This window comes from Oncorhynchus keta, chromosome 28 (genome assembly GCF_023373465.1).
Source record: "Oncorhynchus keta strain PuntledgeMale-10-30-2019 chromosome 28, Oket_V2, whole genome shotgun sequence".
Taxonomy (NCBI): Eukaryota; Metazoa; Chordata; class Actinopteri; order Salmoniformes; family Salmonidae; genus Oncorhynchus; species Oncorhynchus keta.
In genome coordinates this window covers 28368022-28393177 of record NC_068448.1, presented here as the reverse complement: position 1 = coordinate 28393177, position 25156 = coordinate 28368022, and the positions used below count along the sequence as shown (strand labels likewise).

Sequence of the window (25156 nt, the reverse complement as noted above, 5' to 3'; positions counted from 1 at the left end):
ACCCCCCCCCACCCACCTGGATTTCGTCACATTTTGTGTTACAAAGTAACATACTGAATAGATAAGTATTCATCCCCCTAGTCAATACAAAAAAAGCACCTTTGGCAGCGATTATAGCTGAGTTTTGAGGGGTTAAGACTCTAAGCTTTGCACACCTGGATTGTACAATACTTGCCCATAATTATTTTCAAAGATTGTTCAAGCTCTGTCAAGTTGGTATTTAGTATTTTATTAGGATCCCCTTTAGCTGATGCAAAAGCAGCAGCTACTCTTCCTGAGGTCCACACAATACATGAAATAATACAGAACATTAATAGACAAGAACAGCTCAAGGACATAACTGCTAAATGGTTGTCTAGCAATGATGAACAACCAAATTCTGGGTAAGTAAAAATACAGTGCATTCGGAAAGTATTCAGACCTGTTCCCTTTTTCCACATTTTGTTACGTTACTGCCGTATTCTAAAATGTATTAAATATCTACACACAATACCCCATAATGACAAAGCGAAAACATGTTTTCATAAATTTTTGCACATGTATTAAAAATGAAAAACATACTTTACATAAGTATTCAGACACTTTTCTATGAGACTTGAAATTGAGCTAAGGTGCATCCTGTTTCCATTAGAGTCCACCTGTGGTAGATTCAATTGATTGAACATGATTTGGAAAGGCACACACCTGTCAATATATAAAAGGTCCCACAGTTGATCGTGCATGTCAGATCAAAAACCAAGCCATGAAATCAAAGGAATTGTCTGTAGAGCTTCGAGACAGGATTGTGTCGAGGCACAGATCTGGGGAAGGGTACCAAAACAATTCTGCAGCATTGAAGGTCCCCAAGAACACAGTGGCCTCCATCATTCTTAAATGGAAGAAGTTCGGAACCACCAAGACTCTTTCTAGAGCTGGCCACCCGGCCAATCTAAGCAACCGAGGGAGAAGGGCCTTTGTCAGGGAGGTGACCAAGAAACCAATGGTCACTCTGACACAGAGTTCCAGAGTTCCTCTGTGAAGATGGGAGAAACTTCCAGAAGGACCACCACCTCTGCAGCACTCCACCAATCAGTCCTTTATAGTAGAGACACCAAGTGGAAGCCACTCCTCAGTAGAAGGCACATGACACCCTACTTGGAGTTTGCCAAAGGGAACCTAAAGGACTTTCAGACCATGAGAAACAAGATTCTTTGGCCTGAATGCCAAGCGTTGCGTCTGGAGGAAACCTGGCACCACCCCTACCGTGAAGCATGGTGGTGGCAGAATCATGCTGTGGGGATGTTTTTCAGCGACAGGAACTGGGAGAATAGTCAGGATCGAGGGAAAGATGAACGGAGCAAAGTACAGAGAGATCCTTGATGAAAACCTGCTCCAGAGCACTCAGGACCTCAGACTGGGGCAAATGTTCACCTTCCAACAGGACAAAGACCCTAAGCACACAGCCAAGACAACGCAGGAGTAGCTTCGGGACAAGTCTCAATGGCCTTGATTGACCCAGCCAGAGCCCGGACTTGAACCCGATCAAACAACTCTGGAGCGACCTCAAAATAGCTGTGCAGCGATACTCCCCATCCAACCTGACACAGCTTGAGAGGATCTGCAGAGTAGAATGGGAGAAACTCCCCAAATATAGGTGTGCCAAGCTTGTAGCATTATATCCAGAAGACTCGAGGCTGTAATCGCTGCCAAAGGTGCTTCAACAAAGTACTGAGTAAAGGGTCTGAATACTTACACTACTGTCAAGTTTCAGAACACATACTCATTCAAGGGTTTTTCTTCATTTTTACTATAATAATAGTGAAGACATCAAAACAATGAAACAAAATATCATAACTGCCATCGATAAGAGACAATACTGTGCAGCTGTATTCATCGACCTGGTCAAGGCTTTCGACTCTTGTCAATCACCACATTCTTATCGGCAGACTCAACAGCCTTGGTTTCTCAAAATGACTGCCTCGCCTGGTTCACCAACTACTTCTCAGATATTCGTCGCCAAACCCACTGGCTCCAGGTTATCTATAAGTCTTTGCTAGGTAAAGCCCCACCTTATCCCAGCTCACCATAGCAGCACCCACCCGTAGCACGCGCTCCAGCAGGTATATTTCATTGGTCACCCCCAAAGCCAATTCTTCCTTTGGCCACCTTTCCTTCCAGTTCTCTGCTGCCAATGGCTGGGACGAACTGCAAAAGTCACTGAAGCTGGAGACTCATATCTCCCTCACTAACTTTAAGCACCAGCTGTCAGAGCAGCTCACAGATCACTGCACCTGTACATCTGTAAATAGCCCATCCAACCACCTCATCCCCATACTGTTATTTATTTTGCTCCATTGCACCCCAGTATCTCTACTTGCACACTCATCTTCTGCACATCTATCACTCCAGTGTTTAATTGCTATATTGTAATTATTTCACCACTGTGGCCTATTTATTGCCTTACCTCATTTATCCTACCTCATTTGCACACACTGCATACAGACTATTTCTATTTTATTATTGACTGTATGTTTGTGTATTCCATGTGTAACTCTTGTGTTGTTGTTTGTGTTGCACTGCTTTGCTTTGCTTTATCTTGGCCAGGTCACAGTTGTAAATGAGAACTTGTTCTCAACTGGCCTAGCTGGTAAAATAAAGATGAAATTCTCTTTTATTTTTATGTAACCCAAAGTGTTTATATTTCAGATTCTTCAAATAACCACCCTTCGCCTTGATGACAGCTTTGCATACTCTTGACATTCTCTCAACCAGCTTCATGAGGTAGTCACCTGGAATGCATTTCAATTAACAAGTTTGCCTTGTTAAAAGTTAATTTACGTAATTCCTTCCCCTCTTAACGCGTTTGAGCCAATCAGTTGTGTTGTGACAAGGTAGGGGGTATACAGAAGATATACCCATTTGGTAAAAGACAAAGTCCATATTATTGCAAGAAGAGCTCAAATAAGCAAAGAGAAAAGACAGTCCATCATTACTTTAAGACATGAAGGTCAGTCAACATGGAACATTTCAAGAACCTTTAAAGTTTCTGCAAGTGCAGTCACAAAAACCCATCAAGCTCTATGATGAAACTGGCTCTCATGAGGACCGCCAAAGAAATGGAAGACCCAGAGTTACCTCTGCTGCAGAGGATAAGTTCATTAGAGTTAACCGCCTCAGAAATTGCAGCCCAAAAAAATTCAACTTCAACTGTTCAGAGGAGACTGCGTGAATCAGGCCTTCATTGTCAAATTGCTGCAAAGAAACCACTACTAAAGGACACCAATAATAAGAAGAGACTTGGGCCAAGAAACACGAGCAATGGATATTAGACCGGTGGACATTTGTCCTTTGGTCTGGAGTCCAAATTAGACATTTTCGGTTCCAACCAGTGTCTTTGTGAGACGTGGTGTGGGTGAACGGATGATCTCTGCATGTGTATTTCCCACTGTAAAGCATGGAGGTGGTGGTGTTATGGTGTGGGGGTGCTTTGCTGGTGACACTGTGTGATTTATTTAGAATTCAAGGCACACTTAACCAGCATGGCTACCACAGTATTCTACAGCGATATGCAATCCCATCTGGTTTGGGCATAGTGGGACTATCATTTGTTTTTCAACAGGACAATGATGCAACACACCTCCAGGCTGTGTAAGGGCTATTTTACCAAGAAGGAGAGTGATGGAGTGCTGCATCAGATGACCTGGCCTCCACAATCCCCCAACCTCAACCAAATTGAGATGGTTTGGGATGAGTTGGACCACAGAGTGAAGGAAAAGCAGCCAAAAAGTGCTCAGCATATGTGGGAACTCCTTCAAGACTGTTGGAAAAGCATTCCAGGTAAAGCTGGTTGAGAGAATGTCAAGCGTGTACAAAGCTGACATCAAGGCAAAGTGTTGCTATTTGAAGAATCTCAAATATATTTGGATTTGTTTAACACTTCCTTGGTTACCTTGATTTTGATTTGATTTTTCACATGATTACAATTGTTATTTCATAGTTTTGATATCTTCACTATTATTATTGTAGAAATAGTACAAATAAAGAAAAACCCTTGAATGAGTCAGTGTTCTAAAACTTTTGACAGGTAGTGCATGTGAATTTAATAGTTATTTATTTTTAATAACTAGCAAAAATGTCTAAAAACCTGTTTTTGTTTAGTCATTATGAGGTATTGTGTGTAGATTGATGAATGTTTTTATTTATTTAGAATAAGGCTGTCACGGTCTGAATATTTTCTGAATGCACTGTATATTAATTAGGCATGCCATAAATACATATCCAACCTTTTAGTTAAAATATTTTTCATTAATTTGTAAACATTTATATAAAAAAGTGTGTAGATCGGTGACCCCCTATAAAATTAAATCCCACTTTGTAATGCAACAAAACGTGAACAAAAAATACAAGGGGGGTGCATACTTATGATAGGCACTATATTTCCGACAAGCTACATATTTCTGATAAGAATACTTTTGTTTCACAAAATCTTAAATGTTGTGTACATACTGAACACAACCCCAATGCCTGTCTGTTGCCCTCTTTCTCACCTGTCAGGCGGTATGCGAGTGTGTTCCCCCGGCACTCTTCGATGCCATCACTTGGCTGGGCTACTGTAACAGCACCATGAACCCCATTATCTACCCGCTGTTCATGCGTGACTTCAAACGGGCCCTGGGGCGATTGCTGCCCTGCTGCTCTACCCGCTCGCCCCACAGACCCTCGCCGGAGCTCTCCCTCTGCAACTCTGGTGAGCCCAACCTGCCCACAGAGCCCCCCTCCCTGGCTTCCGATCCCCGACAGCCCCCCGCCACCGCCACAGACGCCGTCAACTTGTATGATGCAGAGCATGCTGGGATTGAGCTGCCCTTGCTGCTGCCTAATCAGGTGGACACGCTGGACTGAAGGGGACGATGGAGAAGAGAGCATGAACACCATACATTGGAGGAAGGTGTGTCTTGTTGGGGTTGGTAGCAAGATGTAAAAATGATCTAGAAGGTGTAATTTAGCATACAGGGCAGGAGTGGATGAGGAAGAGCTAGGCACTGAGAATCACTGGGCGACGTCACTGTGATAACCATAATCCCCAACAGATGGAATAATCGACCGGAGGGATTTAGGAATATAGTTAGAATTCATTCATGCTGCATTGTCTTTTATATCCATAAAAGTGGGGGATGTCTATAATTAAATGTGTTGTAATTAAATGTTTTTAATTTACATCCTGCCTACATAAAACAGACAATACTTTAACACACTATACATTATGCAACAGATTCATTTGTAAATGAAATGATTGACAAAACTTAAGACTGCCATAGTTAAATAAAAAATGGTTTTCTTTTACGCTTGTGGTACGGATGCCTTAGTTGAGTGTTCTGGCACCCGAGTGTGCTGTTAAGGTAAAGGAGGTCTTTCCACACACGATTGGGATATTGTTGGTAATTCAAGTTGAGAAGAAGCAGACAAAACTGCAGTGAGGCAGTTCCTCCTGTAACCTCCTATATCCGCCTGTTTGGTCCCATGTGTTTGTGCTCGGGAGTCCAGCGTGTGTCCTCCCAACTCCAGGACGTGTGTTCAGTGTCAGACTCTGTCACCTCCACTCCCTCCCCCCATATCTCATCCAGCTCTTTTCCCCATCCATCAAACTCTAGATGGGAAGGTGCACGGTTGTCCTCATGGGTGGCATTCCCCTCAGAACTCTGTTGCAGGTTGCCCTCAAGAATGTTTTCAGTTGAAACAACATCGATCTCGTTTAGCGAGTCCAACAGATCTGATATGTCGGGGATATCCCAACCGTCTCCCATATCCTCTTTTTCCTCCAGCTGCCCTCCCTCACCCATGCAAGTCTCACCTGCTCCAGCCGAAGAACCAACCAGTTTTAGCTTTTCAGCCACGTCCCCTTGTATTGATTGGATCATGGCTATGTCCAGTTTTCTCTCGGTCATAGTGAGTGGTTGAAGAGGTCCACCCCCAGCTCCTGGAACTTCTCTGGTGGGCACGCCCACTGCTACGAGGATGGTATCCATCTGACGCATGTAGTCCAAGTGACCTTTCACCTAAAAGAAGGGGAGGGGGGTTCAATCATTTCCATTCAAACAGTAGGGCCAGGACAATACCAGTGTCGCAATATTTTTTCATGGCAAAAATGAAAACACGAGGCAGACCAAACTCTGGTCCTCTAAACCTGCTGTATGTAAAATATTGGTGTGCTATAGCTTGGAAAATAAATACATGTGATAATGATTTAATGATGCTTCGTGTTCTGTTTCCTTGCCACGACACTGGTATCATCCCGACCTTATTCAACACGTCAAGGTTGTAATGCTCTCAAAGTTGTCCTTTGTGCATTGCCTAGTTAAGTAAAGGTTACATTTAAAATAAAATGTTAATCTACCGTGATGATTTTCTGTCAAAGGTTGTCTTTTCATATGACAGTCCATGGGGGTGGTGGCTGCAGTTACCTTAACATAGTTTTCCTTAAAACTTGAAATAAATGGTGTATTATGAATACATGTCTATTATGTTGTAGTAATAAAAGGTTTTAGAGAGAGTATTGGCAAACAAGAGGAAGTACAAGGTTGCCTGACACCAACTGAAATGTACTATTGAACACAGCCATTGTGTAGCTAGAAGCCTTCTCAACCTTCAGTCTGCTGAAAAACTCACGCAATCAATGCCTCCCGGCAGCTCAATAGTAAACATTTTCAGTTCTCAATAGCTTGGCCTCTAACTCCATTCCCAAGGCCGTGGAGACATTGAGGCCTGTAGCGTCATGAAGCTACAATGGGCATTTAGAGGATGAAAGGATCACACCTGATCAACACCTGTGATTGCTTTATGCCTCTCTCTAATGTCAATATGCCTTGTCTACTGCTGTCTTGGCTAGTTTTTACAGTTCTATTTCACCGTAGAGCCTTCAGTCCCGCTCAAAATTAATTAGATAGCCCTTTCGTCCCACCCCACACACATGCGGAGACCTCACCTGGCTTAACTTGTCCCTCCAGAGATGAAACCTCTCAACATCACTCAATGCCTAGGTTTACCTCCACTGTACTCACATCATACAATACCCTTGTCTGTACATTATGCCTTGAATCTATTCTACCATGCCCAGAAATCTGCACCTTTTTTCCCCTCTGTCCCCAATGCACTAGACGACCAGTTCTTATAGCCTTTAGCCGTACCCTTATCCTACTCCTCCTTTGTTCCTCTGGTGATGTAGAGGTTAACCCAGGCCCTGTAGCCCATAGTTCCACTCCTATTCCCCAGGCACTATCATTTGTTGACTTCTGTAAACGCAAAAGCCTTGGTTTCATGCATGTTAACAGCAGAAGCCTCCTCCCTAAGTTTGTTTTATTCACTGCTTTAGCACACTCCGCCAACCCCGATGTCCTAGCCGTGTCTGAATCCTGGCTTAGGAAGGCCACCAAAAAGTCTGACATTTCCATCTCCAACTACAACATTTTCCACCAAGATATAACTGCCAAAGGGGTGGAGTTGCAACCTACTGCAGAGATGGATAGCATGACAGAACTCTGCAGGCTATCCAGGTCTGTACCCAAACAGTTCAAGCTTCTACTTTTAAAAATCCACCTTTCCAGAAATAAGTCTCTCACCGTTGCCGCTTGTTATAGACCCCCTCAGCCCACAGCTGTGCCCTGGACAACATATGTGGATTAATTTCCCCCCATTTATCTTCAGAGTTTGTACTGTTATTTGACCTAAACTAGGATATGCTTAAAACCCCGGCCATCCTACAATATAAATTAGATGCCCTCAATCTCACACAAATTATCATGGAACCCACCAGGTACAACCCCAAATCCATAAACACGGGCACCCTCTTAGATATCATCCTGACCAACTTGCCCTCTAAATACACCTCTGTTGTCTTCAACCAGGATCTCAGCGATCACTGCCTCATTGCCTGCGTGCATAATGGGTCCGCAGTCAAACGAACACCACTCATCACGGTCAAATGCTCCCTAAAACACTTCAGTAAACGGACCTTTACTAATCGACCCGGCCCGGGTATCCTAGAAGGATATTGACCTCATTCCGTCAGTAGAGGATGCCTGGTTATTCTTTAAAAATGCTTTCCTCACCATCTTAACCTCTTGGAACACTAGGGGCAGTATTTCATTTTTGGATGAAAAAACGTTCCCGTTTTAAACAAGATATTTTGTCACGAAAAGATGCTCGACTATGCATATAATTGACAGCTTTGGAAAGAAAACACTCTGACGTTTCCAAAACTGCAAAGATATTATCTGTGAGTGCCACAGAACTGATGCTACATGCGAAACCAAGATGAAACTTCAAACAGGAAATTAGCAAAATTTTTGAGGCGCTGTTTTCCATTGTCTCCTTATATGGCTGTGAATGCGACCTGAACGAGCCTACACGTTCTGCCGTTTCCCGAAGGTGTCTGCATCTTTGTGACGTGTTTGTAGGCATATCATTGGAAGATTGGCCATAAGAGACTACATTTACCAGGTGTCCGCCCGGTGTCCTTTGTCGAAATTGGTGCGTAATCTCCAGCTGCAAGCATTCTTCCATGTGATTCAGAGGAGAGAGGAGACTTCCACAAACGATATATCATCGAAGAGATATGTGAAAAACACCTTGAGGATTGATTCTAAACAACGTTTACCATGTTTCAGTCGATATTATGGAGTTAATTTGGAAAAAAGTTTGTCATTTGATGACTGAATTTTCATTTTTTTTTTTGGTAGCCAAACGTGACGAACAAAACGGAGCGATTTCTCCTACACAAAGAATCTTTCAGGAAAAACTGAACATTTGCTATCTAACAGAGTCTCCTCATTGAAAACATCCGAAGTTCTTCAAAGGTAAATTATTTTATTTGAATGCTTTTCTTGTTTTTGGGAAAATGTTGCCCGCTGAATGCTAACACTAAATGCTACGCTAGCTATCAATACTGTTACACAAATGCTTGTTTTGCTATGGTTGAAAAGCATATTTTCAAAATCTGAGATGACAGTGTTGTTAACAAAAGGCTAAGCTTGAGAGCTAATATATTTATTTAATTTCATTTGCGATTTTCATGAATTAGTTAACGTTGTGTTATGCTAATGAGCTTGCGGGATAATTACACTCCTGGATACAGGTTTTTTTCGTAGCTAAACGTGATGAACAAAACAGAGCGATTTGTCCTAAACAAATCATATTTTTGGAAAAACGGAACATTTGCTATCTAACTGAGAGTCTCCTCATTGAAAACATCTGAAGTTCTTCAAAGGTAAATGATTTTATTTGAATGCTTTTCTTGTTTTTGTGAAAATGTTACATGCTGAATGCTACGCTAGCTATCAATAATCTTACACAAATGCTTGTTTTGCTATGGTTGAAAAGCATATTTTGAAAATCTGAGATGACAGTGTTGTTAACAAAAGGCTAAGCTTGAGAGCTAGCATATTTATTTAATTTCATTTGTGATTTTCATGAATAGTTAACGTTGCGTTATGGTAATGAGCTTGAGGCTGTATTCACGATCCCGGATGGCTAGAATCAAGAGGTTAACCTCTTAAGTCGACCCGACACGCATGCGTCCCATCTAGCCATCTGGAAATGCAAATGCGCTACGCTAAATGCTAATAGTACTTGTTAAAACTCAAACGTTCATTAAAACACACATGCAGGGTACTGAATTAAAGCTAAACTCGCTGTGAATCCAGCCAGCACTCCTAGATGTCCCATAAACATCACTATTGGGTCTTTTTTTTCGATTAAATCGGTCCATATATAGCCTAGATATCGATCTATGAAGACTGTGTGATCAAGGAAAAAAAACAGCGTTTTATAACGCAACGTCATTTTTTAAAATTAAAAAAGTTGACGATAAACTTTCACAAAACACTTCGAAATACTTTTGCAATGCAACTTTAGGTATTAGTAAACGTTAATAATCGAGCAAATTGATCACGGGGCGATGTATATTCTATAGCTCTACGTCTTGAAATAATGTCCGGATAAATCTCAACCAAAATATCCGGTCAGAGACCGGAAGAAATGGGCTGTCTCTTGTTCGTTTGACCAAGAAACAAATCCTAGGCAAATGACAAGACTGTTGACATCGTGTGGAAGCTGTAGGAATTGCAATCTCGGCTCCAGGTAATGTGGTTCCCATTCAACAATACATTCAAGTGGCGCATTGATATATTTTCCAATTTTCAGCGATCAGATTTTCCTGCGTTTTTCGATGAAACGCACATTCTGTTATAGTCACAGCCGTGATTTAAACAGTTTTAGAAACGTCTGAGTGTTTTCTATCCACACATACTAATCATATGCATATATTATATTCCTGGCATGAGTAGCAGGGCGCTGAAATGTTGCGCGATTTTTAACAGAATGTTTGAAAAAGTAGGGGGTAGGATCAACAGGTTAAATGAGCATGCCCCATTCAACAAATGTAGAACTAAGAACAGATATAGTCCCTGGTTCACTCCAGACCTGACTGCCCTTCACCAGCACAAAAACATCCTGTGGCATACTGCATTAGCATCGAATAGCCCCCGCGATATGCAACTTTTCAGGTAAGTTAGGAACCAATATACACAGGCAGTTAGGAAAGCAAAGGCTAGCTTTTTCAAACTTGCATCCTGTAGCAAACACCAAAAAGTTCTGGGACACTGTAAAGTCCATGGAGAATAAGAGCACCTCCACCCAGCTGCTCACTGCACTGAGGCTAGGAAACACTGTCACCACCGATAAATCTACGGCTGGCCATGCTTTCCACCTGGCTACCCCTACCCCGGTCAACAGCTCTGCACCCACCACAGCAACTTGCCCAAGCCTCCACCATTTCTCCTTCACCCAATCCAGATAGCTGATGTTCTGAAAAAGCTGCAAAATCTGGACCCATACAAATCAGCTGGGCTAGACAATCTGGACCGGCTTTCAAATTATCCGCCACAATTGTTGCAACCCAGATTACTAGCCTGTTCAACCTCTATTTCGTATCGTCTGAGATCCCTAAAAATTGGAAAGCTGCTGCAGTCATCCCCTTTTCAAAGGGGGAGACACTCTAGACCCAAATTGTAACAGACCTATATCTATTCTACACTGCCTTTCTAAAGTCTTCAAAAGCCAAGTTAACAAACAGATCCCCGACCATTTTGAATCCCACCATACCTTCTCCGCTATGCAATCTGGTTTCCGGTTGGTCATGGGTGGCACCACAGCCACGCTCAAGGTCTTAAACGATATCATAACCGCCATCGATAAAAGACAATACTGTGCAGCCGTCTTCATCGACCTGGCCACGGCTTGAGACTCTTGTCAATCACCGCATTCTTAAATCGGCAGACTCAATAGCCTTGGTTTCTCAAAATTACTGCCTCGCCTGGTTCACCAACTACTTCTCAGATAGAGTTCAGTGTGTCAAATCGGAGGGCCTGTTGTCTGGACCTCTGGCAGTCTATGGGGGTGCCACAGGGTTTAAATCTCGGGCCGACTCTTTTCTCTGTATATATATATCAATGATGTCGCTCTTGCTGCTGGTGATTCTCTGATCCACCTCTACGCAGACAACACCATTCTGTATACTTCTGGCCCTTCTTTGGACTGTGTTAACAAACCTCCAGACGAGCTTCAATGCCATACAACACTCCTTCCGTGGTCTCCAACTGCTCTAAAATGCAAGCAAAACTAAATGCATGCTCTTCAGCCGATCGCTGCCCGCACACGCCTACCCAGTCTAGCATCACTACTCTGAACAGTTCTGAAGATGTGGATGTTAAGGGAATTTTTATCAATAATGACTAATTATGTATACATTTCAAGGACCGACTAAGAATACTATTATGTTACTGTATATGTATGCATTTTCTTTTTAATCCTAGTACTGAATATAATGTGCGTAAATATAATCAAGAATTAGAACAATGACTGTCTGTTCCTTGGTAGAAATGAATTAACTATATCGCCAGACTGGCTAGAATGCTTATCTACACAGGCTGGCCTTGGCTCTAGACGATGTGGAAAGGCTTGAGAACTTATACAGCCTTTGTACCAGTGTCAAGAAGAGACGGAACAGTTAGAAAACGCTGACGTCATTTTCAGTTTATAACCTGTGATAAAATGTATCATGGGCAGTACTCTCGAGAATAAACGCAGCTGGTTGATTTCAAAGACTGGTCTCTGTCCATTTTATACAAATAAGAGTCTTACAAATTCTTATGAATTGACAGAGTGTTTAATTTGAATTGGGTATTAAAACAGAGGAATTTAATTCCTGTAACAGTGGACAACTACAAATACCTAGGTGTCTGGTTAGACTGTAAACTCTCCTTCCAGACACACATTAAGCATCTCTAATCCAAAATTAAATCTAGAATTTTGCTACAAAGCATCCTTCACTCATACAGCCGAACATACCCTCGTAAAAATGACTATCCTACCGATCCTTGACTTTGGTGATGTCATTTAGAAAATATCCTCCAACACTCTACCTAGCAAATTGAATGTAGTCTATCACAGTGCCATCCGTTTTTTCACCAAAGCCAGTGGGGCAAAAAAGTATTTAGTCAGCCACCAATTGTGCAAGTTCTCCCACTTAAAAAAATGATGAAAATTACAGGCCTCTCTCATAGGTACACTTCAACTATGACAGACAACATAAGGGGGAAAAATCCAGAAAATCACATTGTAGGATTTTTTATGAATTTATTTGCATTATGGTGGAAAATAAGTATTTGGTCACCTACAAACAAGCAAGATTTCTGGCTCTCACAGACCTGTAACTTCTTCTTTAAGAGACTCCTCTGTCCTCCACTCGTTACCTGTATTAATGGCACCCGTTTGAACTTGTTATCAGTATAAAAGACACCTGTCCACAACCTCAAACAGTCACACTCCAAACTCCATTATGGCCAAGACCAAAGAGCTGTCAAAGGACACCAGAAACAAAATTGTAGACCTATCGCTTCCACTGGATGTCAAACTTCTTTAGATATTGGTTGAGGTTTTTCCTTTGAGAAAAAAAGAAGTAACACTGTTCAGAATGAAGCTCGAGGGAAGTGTACTCTTTGTTAGAGGCGTGCGACCTGAACAGCACGCTCTACTTTCTTTTTCTCTGGTATGAAACAGTTTATCCCGTCTTAAATTTAATCTATTATTTACGTTAAAAAATACCTAAAGTTGTATCAGGAATGTTATTTGAAATGTTTGGAAAAAGATTACAGGTAACTTTTGAGATATTTTGCAGTTATGTCGCGCGTTTTGGAACCGGTGTTTTTCAAAATCAAATGCGCCAAATAAATTGACATTTTGGATATATATCAACGGAATGAATCGAGCAAAAGGACCATTTGTGATGCTTACGGGACATATTGGAGTGCCAAAAGAGGAAGATCTTCAAAGGTAAGGCATTAAATATATCTTTATTTCTACGTTTTGTGTCACGCCTGGCAGGTTGAAATATGATTGTTTGCGGAGGTGCTATACTCAGAAAATAGCATATTATGTTTTCGCCGTAAAGCCTTTTTGAAATCTGACATGCTGGCTGGATTCACAACAAGTGTAGCTTTAATTTGGTGTATTGTATGTGTGATTTCCTGAAAGTTTAATTTGGCGCTCTGCATTTTCACTGGATGTTTGCCAGGTGGAACGCGACCGTCCCACATATCCCAGAAAAGTTTAAAAAAAAGGTGAAATAAAAAATAAAAATCACCAGGCGAGTCGGTACTGCACAGTGATGTGTGAATTCTCCCTCTGCTTACAGCTGGTAGTCAGTGACTTCAGGCAAATTATTTTGTTATGCAGCATGTGCTAAACAACAACAGTCAGTACTTAACAACAAGTCAGTGCAATAACAAAAGCACAATGATGCTGTGTTGGATAGAAAATAAATGGACTAAGCTGAAACCTAGTGTCATGTAAAAGCTGCCACTTTTAATTCGGAAATGACTAATTGAGGTACAATAGTGTAACTCACCACAGAAGATAGATCCACGTTGAATATGCGGCGATCATTCAAGCTGATTGGCTGAAGCCCTGCAACAGACAGCTGTGCCGACGAACCCCTGTAGACGTATCCCAGTAGCCAGTCCCCTCTGACAGGTTGATGGACCAATTAATAAAAACCACAGCACCTTTCTATCATGAATGTGCTCTTTATCAATGAAGAGACTAAATCATTTATATGCATACTTATTCCATTCCTAGTAGATAAAGAATGCATGCATATGAAAATATTTATGACATTTTTCTCATTTTGAAATGGTCATATACATTAATATATTTAGTTGACAATAGCTCAAATTCAAAACTTGCTGTATACATATTTTGCGTCACCAAGACAACAATCTCACCCCCAAAGGTATGATAGGATATCTTTCTCACCTGCAGTATCCATTCACTATCTTCCCAGCGACCACCTTGACCATTCTCTCCCAGGCTTGGGCGGTGCCATCTACTGGGGCACCCAATAGGACAACATCCTCCACCACGCCCTCACAATCTGAGACCATGTACAACAGGATAGAAAAAGAGATATTGTTAATTTGAACAGTTCTGTATTGCAGTTGTGTGAGAGTGTGTGTGTAAGCGGTGACATGTATCTGGCAAAAATCTCACAAAAATGAATATTTTGATTAATAGATCAAAAGCATACCTAGATGATTATGCAAAATCTTTGAAGGCATTTCAGTTAAATGCAACAATACAATTTGACGATTGTTAGGCTTGTTACACTCTAGAGTATGTATAAAGTCAGGCAAGGGTTTAGTGTGCTTGCTATACCTTGATCTTTGGCAAGTTCCTGAAGGCAGAAGTAGATAACCCTCGCTCCAAGACTGAAGCCAATGAGACTGACAGGACGCTTTCCCTTTAAAAACACCAATACTGATTTGTTGACACAACAAACTTCATGACACAGGCTTTCAAAATCCAGATAATTGTAACCACATCTACAGCAAAAAAATCTATAAAATCTAACTTTAGTTGTATAAAGATATGTCCATTGTAAAACCTTCAATGTAAATGTTCAAACTCCAATGACAATTACAGCTAGGGTTCAGTGATATGGCATATAAATCACATCTGTATTTAATTTTAATTTACAGGATTTTTACACACTGCATTTCAAACAGTCTGCAATAATCTAATGAATTCAGTGCTTGTGAAATTATACCTAGGATAAATAATCCTTCCACAACCATAAGACCCACTAATAATTTAATTATTTTTATTTAAATGGTTTAAACCAGCATTTTTGCAAAAATCACTGATCTGGCTATGAAAATGCCCTTTTTGTCTCAAATTTAACCAGAACCATGCATAATGCAGTCACTAATAACGAATAACTTCTTGTAGCAGGCGTTTAAAAAAATAACAGGTCTCAAACAAATCTCTCAAGCACAAGCCCACGTGCTTGTGAGTAGCCAGCTCATCTTTATATTTCAAGTTAAACCAAATTAGCAATGTTGTCGATATATTTTGCGAGTTTTCATACCCCTCCAGCAACTTGTATTGGTAAAAGATTCTAGCAACAAATTCAATTACTTTTTCAGGCTGCCTTCAGGGAGTTATGACACCAAAAGGTTACTAATGGTTTTGAAAAGTATTCAACAACTTTTCCCACGTTCCCAATTCTGCCACAAATGAGAGCAGGAGAAGCTGTCTTTGCAACAGAAGTCACAGCAACTTCGCACACACAGGTGTAGAAGCACAAGGGATGGGGGTGAAAATCTACGTCGGGGACCGCAGCAAGGCAAGTTGGTGCTGTGACGTCGTCACGGAAAAACATAATCTAGCGACAAATCAAGGAGCCAATAGCAGATCTCCCTGAAAAATACCTTTATTTAACTAGGCAAGTCAGTTAAGAATTTTTATTTTATTTACAATGACGGCCTACCCCAGACGACACTGGGCCAATTGTGCACCACCCTGTGGGACTCCCAATCACGGCCAGAGGTGATAGGAGACAAATAGACATGAGAACAAGTGGACATTAATGCTCATACAAAAATTAAATAAAACTCCATTATTGCGATATCAAGATATTTCAAATACGTCTCACATCATTTTTATTCATTTGATGTATCGCCAAGCCCCAATTACAGCTACAGTGTCTCCGTAAATATTTGGACAGTGAAGCCTTTTTTATTCTTTTGGCTCTATACTCCAAAAGTTAGGATTTGAAATCATAACAATGACTATAAGGTTAAAGTGCAGACTGTCAGCTTTAATTATAGGGTATTTTCATCCATATCAGGTGAAGGATTTAGAAATTACAGCAGTCCTGTACATCAGAAAGTATTGGTACAATTGCACTTGTGTAGTAAAAAGTATATGTTCCCATATTCATAGCATGCAACGACTACATCAAGCCTGTGACTCTTTGTTTTGGTTGTTTCAGATGATTTTGTGCCCAACAGAAATTAATGGTAAATAATGTACTGTGCCATTTTGGAGTCACTTTCATTTTAAATAAGAATATAATATGTTTCTAAACACTTCTACATTAATGTACAGTGGGGCAAAAAAGTTTAGTCAGCCACCAATTGTGCAAGTTCTCCCACTTAAAAAGATGAGAGAGGCCTGTAATTTTCATCATAGGTACACTTCAACTATGACAGACAAAATTAGGAAGAAAATCCAGAAAATCACATTGTAGGATTTCTAATGAATTTATTTGCAAATTATGGTGGAAAATAAGTATTTGGTCACCTACAAACAAACAAGATTTCTGGCTCTCACAGACCTGTAACTTCTTCTTTAAGAGACTCCTCTGTCCTCCACTCGTTACCTGTATTAATGGCACCTGTTTGAACTTGTTATCAGTATAAAAGACACCTGTCCACAACCTCAAACAGTCACACTCCAAACTCCACTATGGCCAAGACCAAAGAGCTGTCAAAGGACACCAGAAACAAAATTGTAGACCTGCACCAGGCTGGGAAGACTGAATCTGCAATAGGTAAGCAGCTTGGTTTGAAGAAATCAACTGTGGGAGCAATTATTAGAAAATGGAAGACATACAAGACCACTGATAATCTCCCTCGATCTGGGGCTCCACGCAAGATCTCACCCTGTGGGGTCAAAATGATCACAAGAACGTTGAGCAAAAGTCCCAGAACCACACGGGGGGACCTAGTGAATGACCTGCAGAGAGCTGGGACCAAAGTAACAAAGCCTACCATCAGTAACACACTAAGCCACCAGGGACTCAAATCCTGCAGTGCCAGACGTGTCCCCCTGCTTAAGCAGTACATGTCCAGGCCCGTCTGAAGTTTGCTAGAGAGCATTTGGATGATCCAGAAGAAGATTGGGAGAATATCATATGGTCAGATGAAACCAAAATATAACTTTTTGGTAAAAACTCAACTCGTCGTGTTTGGAGGACAAAGAATGCAGAGTTGCATCCAAAGAACACCATACCTACTGTGAAGCATGGGGATGGAAACATCATGCTTTGGGGCTGTTTTTCTGCAAAGTGACCAGGACGACTGATCCGTGTAAAGGAAAGAATGAATGGGGCCATGTATCGTGTGATTTTGAGTGAAAGCCTCCTTCCATCAGCCAGGGCATTGAAGATGAAACGTGGCTGGGTCTTTCAGCATGACAATGATCCCAAACACACCACCCGGGCAACGAAGGAGTGGCTTCGTAAGAAGCATTTCAAGGTCCTGGAGTGGCCTAGCCAGTCTCCAGATCTCAACCACATAGAAAATCTTTGGAGGGAGTTACAAGTCTGTGTTGCCCAGCAACAGCCCCAAAACATCACTGCTCTAGAGGAGATCTGCATGGAGGAATGGGCCAAAATACCAGCAACAGTATGTGAAAACCTTGTGAAGACTTACAGAAAACGTTTGACCTCTGTCATTGCCAACAAAGGGTATATAACAAAGTATTGAGAAACTTTTGTTATTGACCAAATACTTATTTTCCACCATAATTTGCAAATAAATTCATTAAAAATTCTACAATGTGATTTTCTGGATTTTCTTTTCTAATTTTGTCTGTCATAGTTGAAGTGTACCTATGATAAATTACAGGCCTCTCTCATCTTTTTAAGTGGGAGAACTTGCACAATTGGTGGCTGACTAAATACTTTTTTGCCCCACTATAGATGCTACCATGATTACAGATAATCCTGAATGAATCGTGAATAATGATACACATGTGAATTTGTCCCAATACTTTTGCTCCACTGGGGGGGGCCAATGTACAAAAAGTGCTGTAATATCGAAACGGTTCACCCATAATGGGTGTAAAGACCCTCAAATTAAAGGTGACAGCCTGCACTTTAACCTCAGTCATTATTTGATTTCACATCCAAACCTTTGAAGTATAGAGCCAAAAGAAAAAATGCTTCACTGTCCCAATAATTAGAGGGCACTGTAAATCTATATTTCATCCATCCTTAAACGTATTTACTTATGTAATTAACAAGAGATCCCTGTTTCAACGGGATTGAATCCTACTGAGCGGTCATGCTGGTGTGTGGTGGCAGCTGTTGTCAGTAGTGCGAAGCGTACCTGCTGCCTACTCCTCAGCACCTGAGCGAGATGTTTTCCCACCTCGGCTGAGCGACTAAGACACACAGACCAGGGATTGTCTATAACACTGGCCACCGCGAGCAGAGAGGCAGGCCACGTAAGAGCAGTCACAATACCTAGACAGGGACAAGTAGGGGAAAGAGCTTCTCAGTAGTGGAGGGTTACTAGGCTATCTATGAGACTGGAGGACAACACTCAATTTAGGATGCTGGTTGGAATTCAACAATCAAACTTGCTATGTTCATGGAAAAGTTTTACTTTAAACAAAAATGTATTTAGACTTTGTTTCTACAGTGCAGGATTAATTGAGTGAGGGGCATGTTCAAAGTTGGTTGTTGAACTCCTGGGTGAAACCGGAAAGAATTCTCAATGGTGTATCCTACTACAAAATCCTATTCAACCAAACAAAGGATCATTTAACTCAGTCACATTGCTTGCATATAAACTCACATGGCCCCTTATTTCCACCCACACAAATATCAAAGGAACCCTCAGGCTTCTTTCTAACAGCTGTTGCCGGCGTTCTACCAGACAAGCCTCCGCATCACGACGTGTCATCCCTATTGATGGCATTTTCAGCACAAGATATTGTAACCCATAAAAATATGCCTCCCCTTGACAAGATCAACCTAAGGTATCGTCTGTTCAACCAGCTTCTCTGAATGTATCCCTCTATGTCTTCCCTCTCATTTCAATGCAATATCTGTCTAATTAAATAAATACAAATTTGTACAATTCAGTGGAATTCCACTCTACATTATTTTTTAAACAACTAGCCAGGGGTGAGGCATGTTCTGATGGGGAGGCGTGGTGTGATTACCTACCTGACAGTACGGTATACTTGAGGGCCTCCTGGGCCACCATGCTGACCAGGCCGTCGAGAAGAGCAGCCATGGTGGAACCCAGGTCCCGAAGGAAACGAGACTCCCACACCAGACAGTACTGCTCCCCACACGCACCCAGACTGCACCAAGGAGCCTGGAAAGAACCTGAGGGTGGGAGAGGGGACAGGAAGTGGGAGTTCAGCAAAGTGGATACCGGTAAGTGTGCGTCCCATGAAACTATTAGTTGTAATAGTGATAGACACCGATACGGAAAATCTATATCAGTTGCATTTTTTCAATTTGCTACCGATATCATATGGTGTTATGAATAACATTGCAACTTTCTGTTCCGTCAAGATTCTCCTACATTTTGCCTCCATGGGTTTGTAAAGTATGTACAGTAGATGACCTTGGTAGTTTTTAAGTGGCAGTCAGTGTATGTGGACACAGTTTGATGTTAGTATTATTGATGGTAAATTCTAAAGTGAGACTGGTGAGAGGTTATGCTTGCTCACTGTATTTTCCAGTGCACAGCCAGCCGGTCACAGCCACAGTCAGGTGTAGGTGCTTCCCTGAGCTCAGTGGCAGAAACTCAAACTCCTCTATTGCTCCCACCCGCTTATTCATCTTATAGCCTAGCGAGAGACAGAGAACGAGTGAGTGAGAAAATAAGGTAAATGATCAAAGGAAAGACATTCTGATCTCAAACAAAAAATGTAAAAAGTAGACAAACTATCACAAAAAAAAAACAAGATCAACTATCTTCAAACACTGCCAAAGTCCCTTCATCTACCAGTGATCTCACCAGTTAAGCCAGCCCCTGCTGCTCCAAACAGGGAGGCCATGATGGCGATGCCAGTGGCTGAGCCCAGAACAGCCGCCCCTCCTGCCCCTAGTACGGCCGATGCCCCCGCCGCCACCAGTGGCGCCGCCAACCCACCGGTCACACCTACAGTTAAAGTCGAAAGTTTAAATACACCTTAGCCAAATACATTTAAACTCAGTTTTTCACAATTCCTGACATTTAATCCTAGTAAAAATTCCTGGTCTAAGGTCAGTTAGGATTACCACCTTATTTTAAGAATGTGAAATGTCAGAATAACAGTAGAGAATGATTTATTTCAGCTTTTATTTCTTTCATCACATTCCCAGTGGGTCAGAAGTTCACATGCTACCAAATACTAATTGAGTGTATTGCCTTTAAAATTGTTTAATGTGGGTCAAACGTTTCGTGTAGCCTTCCACAAGCTTCCCACTGTAAGTTGGGTGAATTTTGGCCCATTCCTCCTGACAGAGCTGCTGTAACTGAGTAGGATTTGCCTCCTTGCTCACACACTTTTTTAGTTCTGCTCACAAATTTTCTATAGGATTGAGGTCAGGGCTTTGTGATGGCCACTCCAATACCTTTACTTTGTTGTCCTTAAACCATTTTGACAACTTTGGAAGTATGCTTGGGGTCATTGTCCATTTGGAAGACTCATTTGCGACCAAGCTTTAACTTCCAACTGATGTCTTGAGATGTTGCTTCAATATATTCACATAATTTTACCCCTCATGATGCCATCTATTTTGTGAAGTGCATCAGTCCCTCCTGCAGCAAAGCACCCACACAACATGATACTGCCACCCCCATGCTTCACGGTTGGGATGGTGTTCTTCGGTTTGCAAGCCTCCCCCTTTCTCTCCAAACATAAAGATGGTCATTAAAGCCAAACAGTACTATTTTGGTTTCATCAGACCAGAGGACATTTCTCCAAAAAGTACGATCTTTGTCCCTATGTGCAGTTGAAAATCGTAGTCTGGCTTTTATGGCGTTTTTGGAGCAGTGGCTTCTTCCTTGCGGAGCGGCCTTTTAGGTTATGTCGATATAGGACTCGTTTTACTGTGGATTTAGATACCTGGTTACCCGTTTGCTCCAGCATCTTCACAAGGTCCTTTGCTGTTGTTCTGGGATTGATTTGCACTTTTCACACCAAAGTACGTTCATCTCTAGGAGACGGAATGTGTCTCCTTCCTGAACGGTATGGCGGCTGCGTGGTGTTTATACTTGCGTACTATTATTTGTACAGATGAACGTGGTACCTACAGGCGTTTGGAAATTGCTCCCAATGATGAACCAGACTTGTGGAGGTCTACAATTTTGTTTCTGAGGTCTTAGCTGATTTCTTTTGATTTTCCCATGATGTCAAGCAAAGAGGCACTGAGTTTGAAGGTAGGCCTTGAAATACATCCACAGATACACCTCCAATTGACTCAAATAAAGTCAAGCCTATCAGAAGCTTCTAAAGCCATGACATCTTTTTCTGGAATTTTCCAAGCTGTTTAAAGGCACAGTCAACTTAGTATATGTAAACTTCTGACCCACTGGAATTGTGATACAGTGAATTATAAGTGAAATAATCTGTCTGTAAACAATTGTTGTAAAAATGACTTGTGTCATGTACAAAGTAGATGTCCTAACCAACTTGACAAAACTATAGTTTGTTAACAAGAAATGTGTGGAGTTGTCAAAAAACTAGTTTTAAATGACTCCAACATAAGTGTATGTAAACTTTTGACTTCAACTGTACATTAAATAATGGCAGAATTTTCCAATGAGTGAGTAATACATTTTTGGGGGAATTTCTCAATGTTGCCTCTCATACTAGCAATTGGCCCAAGTAAAAGCACTGACCAATCACAGCTCCTCCGCCCACAGTGGCCAGGCCAATGAGAAGGTAGCGTCGTAATTTGCGTCCTCTCTCTTTTGTCTGTCGCCGAGATGACTCCTCTCTGAGAAATAAAAGAAAGACAATCTGAATATACAGTGAGATACATAATGTCTATAAACAATATATGTATTGGTGCATTCATATAGGCTTCTCAAAGACAATGTTTACAATGTGAAGGAAGTACTTCAGTTTATGGTTACATGTTTCACCACAGGGTCATTCCATACTAAAAGCCAAACCAAGTAGACCATAAAGGATAAACAAACTTACTGTTGTAGTCAGTCCTGAGGCAAAGCAATGACACATAAAAGAGAGTACACTGAATGTAATTAACCATGCAAAAATCACACTGCCGCCTACATGGTTAAACATTTTATCTAGTTAAACATCTTCATGACGAGGGAAATTTGTTTTAATTAATTATTCTCTCCCTCACTTACGCGGTCTCCACCACTCCCTCTCTCAGTCGTTCGCCCAGCGTCGCCTCAAACTCCTCCAGTTGCTGAGGGGACACTCGCAGTAGACAGCTGACATGGCGAATTAGGACTCGTGATCTGGAGTCATACAGGCCTGTGGACAAAGTATGATTTGGTCACACTCAGAGACATTGTTAGTACTTTATGAACTTTCCAGTTATGATGAAGGCCAACACTACTAATTAATGTAAGCTACTTACCATCTTTGACGGAAAAAGACACAAGGTCCTGTGAGTGAGAGAGAATGACACAAGGAACTTGTGAATGATCTTAGAAGTGTCAGTATGCCCAAAGCGTACTTTGTTTTGAAGTGCTGGGCCACAAACATAATAAGTTACATGCAGGTCACTTGTGCAAAAAAGAAAGAGAGAGCATGGTCATACACCAATACACTGATTAATCATTTCAGCATTTGATTAGATGTGCAGGGCAGTGACTGAACCCACCTGTGTGATGAGAGTGGCACCTGCAGACAGTAGTGGCTCAGCCTGAAGGATAGAGAGGAAGGTGTCGCTGCCCTCGAATCCCAAGCCTGCCAAAAAGGCCCCCATGACGGGCATCACTGACTCGTCCAGACCCAGCCATTGCACCAGCCCCTCCAGGTACAGCTCCCGGAAACACCTGTACAGTGATTAGAGGACAAAAGATTAGGCAAAGCCAGCAAGGCGTTCATATTCATATCAACAAATGCATTAAAATAACCTTACAGAAGGACAACCATCTCTGCATTGTTCCCCAATGCTGAAAAGGGCCCGTGTTAAACAGTTTGGTAACCCTTGCAGTACAGTACCTGTTCTCAGGTCCAGGAAACAGCTGGCCCAAGGAGACCCCACAGAGCCCAGCGTAGGCAAAGCGCCCTGGTTCAGTCAGCTGCTTGCCAATCACAGCCACAGCGATCGGTTCATCCGGCCTTTCTCGACTGGGCTTCTCCCCCCCTGGATCTGAAGATTTTGTCAGATAACGTTACTGCTATTACACAAGAACAAAATGTATCATATCTTGATAAAGGTTTGATACATCTGACATTTTCAACGATGCCGCACTAGAACAGTCAGTGAAAGGTAACAACAAATATACAAAAATGTGCTAGCTAGCTACATGAAAAACAAATATTATCCTGCATCACGGAGAAACTCACTGAACCCAGGCAAAAATAAGTCCCCCCAAAAATATTTAGCCACTTGCTAGCTAGCTAACTCCTTCCATACACTGCCTCAAATGAGTACGTTCGCTAACTAGTTAGACAACAAAAATAAGTTACGTGTTCTAGTTAGCCATCTATCCAAATAAACTGGGGACTATGATACAAGTTATCTAGCTAATGTGCACTCACTGTTCGAAACAGCTGGCGGATAGATAGCTAACGTTAGCTATGTAACGTTAAATTAGCTAGCTTACGTTAGCTGGTTTAAGTTAACTAGGTCGACAACCCCACTTTGACACGTAGATGTTTCTTTATAAATGCAAAACATGATCGATTACCTCGAGTCAACACTGGATTAAAACAGTGTTGTTTCGATCTTTCCTCCTCCATTTCACTTTGTTAGCATGATGGCTCAGCTAGGTTGTTATTATCTACTTGTGGTTGAAAGTTCAATGAACTTTTTGCAACTTGACCAAAGAGCTGACGCGTCCAAGCAAGGTCGTGTTCAAAATTGTAACGTTGAGACACCGCTTGTACAGACGTGTAACGATCTGAAACACCTCGTTCGTTCATTCGGCAAGAGTAAATGGATGAGGGGAAATTATTATATGTTCCCTCGATATTTATTGGAAAGGAGCATCAAGCTCATCAACGTGCACTTTCACCATAATGTGAAGTACATCGTAACTTTTCATCTGTAGCCTAATAAACTGCATACTTTCAGTGTTGCCAACAAGCCCCGTGTGTTTTTGTCTCATTCCGTTTACTAAGATGGATGGCACGCCATTAATGGACAATCTTGTCTATCTCTGCAGGAAAGTAGCCAGGGAGCTTGGCTATTTTTTTCTATTTCTCCAGGGCTCTTATTGTGCTTTAGAGTTTCCTCCACATTAAAAACGGACATGTACTGCAGTGCTTCGATGTTGTCTGGCAGTCTCACCCTCAACTCATTAGTGAGGGATATGGTGAAGGCTACACACCGCTTTCAGACATTGTTTTAATCCTCAGGCGCAAGGTGGAGCTCAGCTGCCTTTGACTCAAAAAGGTAACCATGGTACTGTTTGGGACTGATGTATCCATCTATTGGCCCTTTGAGTACATCAACATTTGCCAGTGGATTCAGCACCCTGCTGCTCACAGACATGATCAGGCTAACCAAGCTGTCAAGTAGCTTAAGAGGATCTACTTGCTCTCCCTCAAAAGCCATGATGGCCAACTATACCTCACCCAGCACTGACTTCAAAAAAGTCAGATACAATATGTTTTGAGGATCACTGTACATGGAGTATAAAACCTCAGCCATGTAGCAGTGTTCACTGGACTTGGTGACTGCGAAATGCAGCCTAAGCTCCTCCCACTGGTCCAAAATGCATGAAACCGCAGGTTCAATGGAGAGCCAACTTATGGTTATCTGTAAAGGTTTCTCCTCACAGTTGATGGTCTCATATACGGCCTTGTATGCCTCCCTGCGCTTTGGAGACACTGAAAACCAGTT

At 41.7% G+C, this 25156-nt stretch overlaps 1 protein-coding gene across 1 annotated transcript; it reads right to left on the bottom strand.

Annotated features, from left to right (window-relative positions):
* Positions 1 to 208: 208 nt before the first annotated feature.
* tmco4 (transmembrane and coiled-coil domains 4) lies at positions 209 to 24428 on the bottom strand. The gene is made up of 14 exons (XM_035740571.2): positions 24000 to 24428; positions 23308 to 23458; positions 22964 to 23138; positions 22718 to 22745; positions 22482 to 22611; positions 22005 to 22102; positions 20136 to 20279; positions 19846 to 19965; positions 19331 to 19495; positions 18486 to 18622; positions 14746 to 14830; positions 14347 to 14464; positions 13940 to 14057; positions 209 to 6035 (listed from the first exon to the last, which is right to left on the bottom strand). Exons 1-14 carry the CDS (start codon positions 24049 to 24051, stop codon positions 5478 to 5480), a joined length of 2079 nt encoding a protein of 692 aa, XP_035596464.1. The 5' UTR covers positions 24052 to 24428; the 3' UTR covers positions 209 to 5477.
* Positions 24429 to 25156: the final 728 nt, after the last annotated feature.

Bases quoted from the DNA above. Each gene is read 5' to 3' on its own strand.
- tmco4 (XM_035740571.2), bottom strand. From the start codon at position 24,051: ATGGAGGAGGAAAGATCGAAACAACACTGTTTTAATCCAGTGTTGACT. The intron at 23,459-23,999 runs GTAATCGATCAT...CAAAATCTTCAG, and splicing joins TAATCCAGTGTTGACTCGAG to ATCCAGGGGGGGAGAAGCCC. The intron at 14,831-18,485 runs GTACGCTTCGCA...GTGTTTTTAAAG, and splicing joins TGCTGAGGAGTAGGCAGCAG to GGAAAGCGTCCTGTCAGTCT.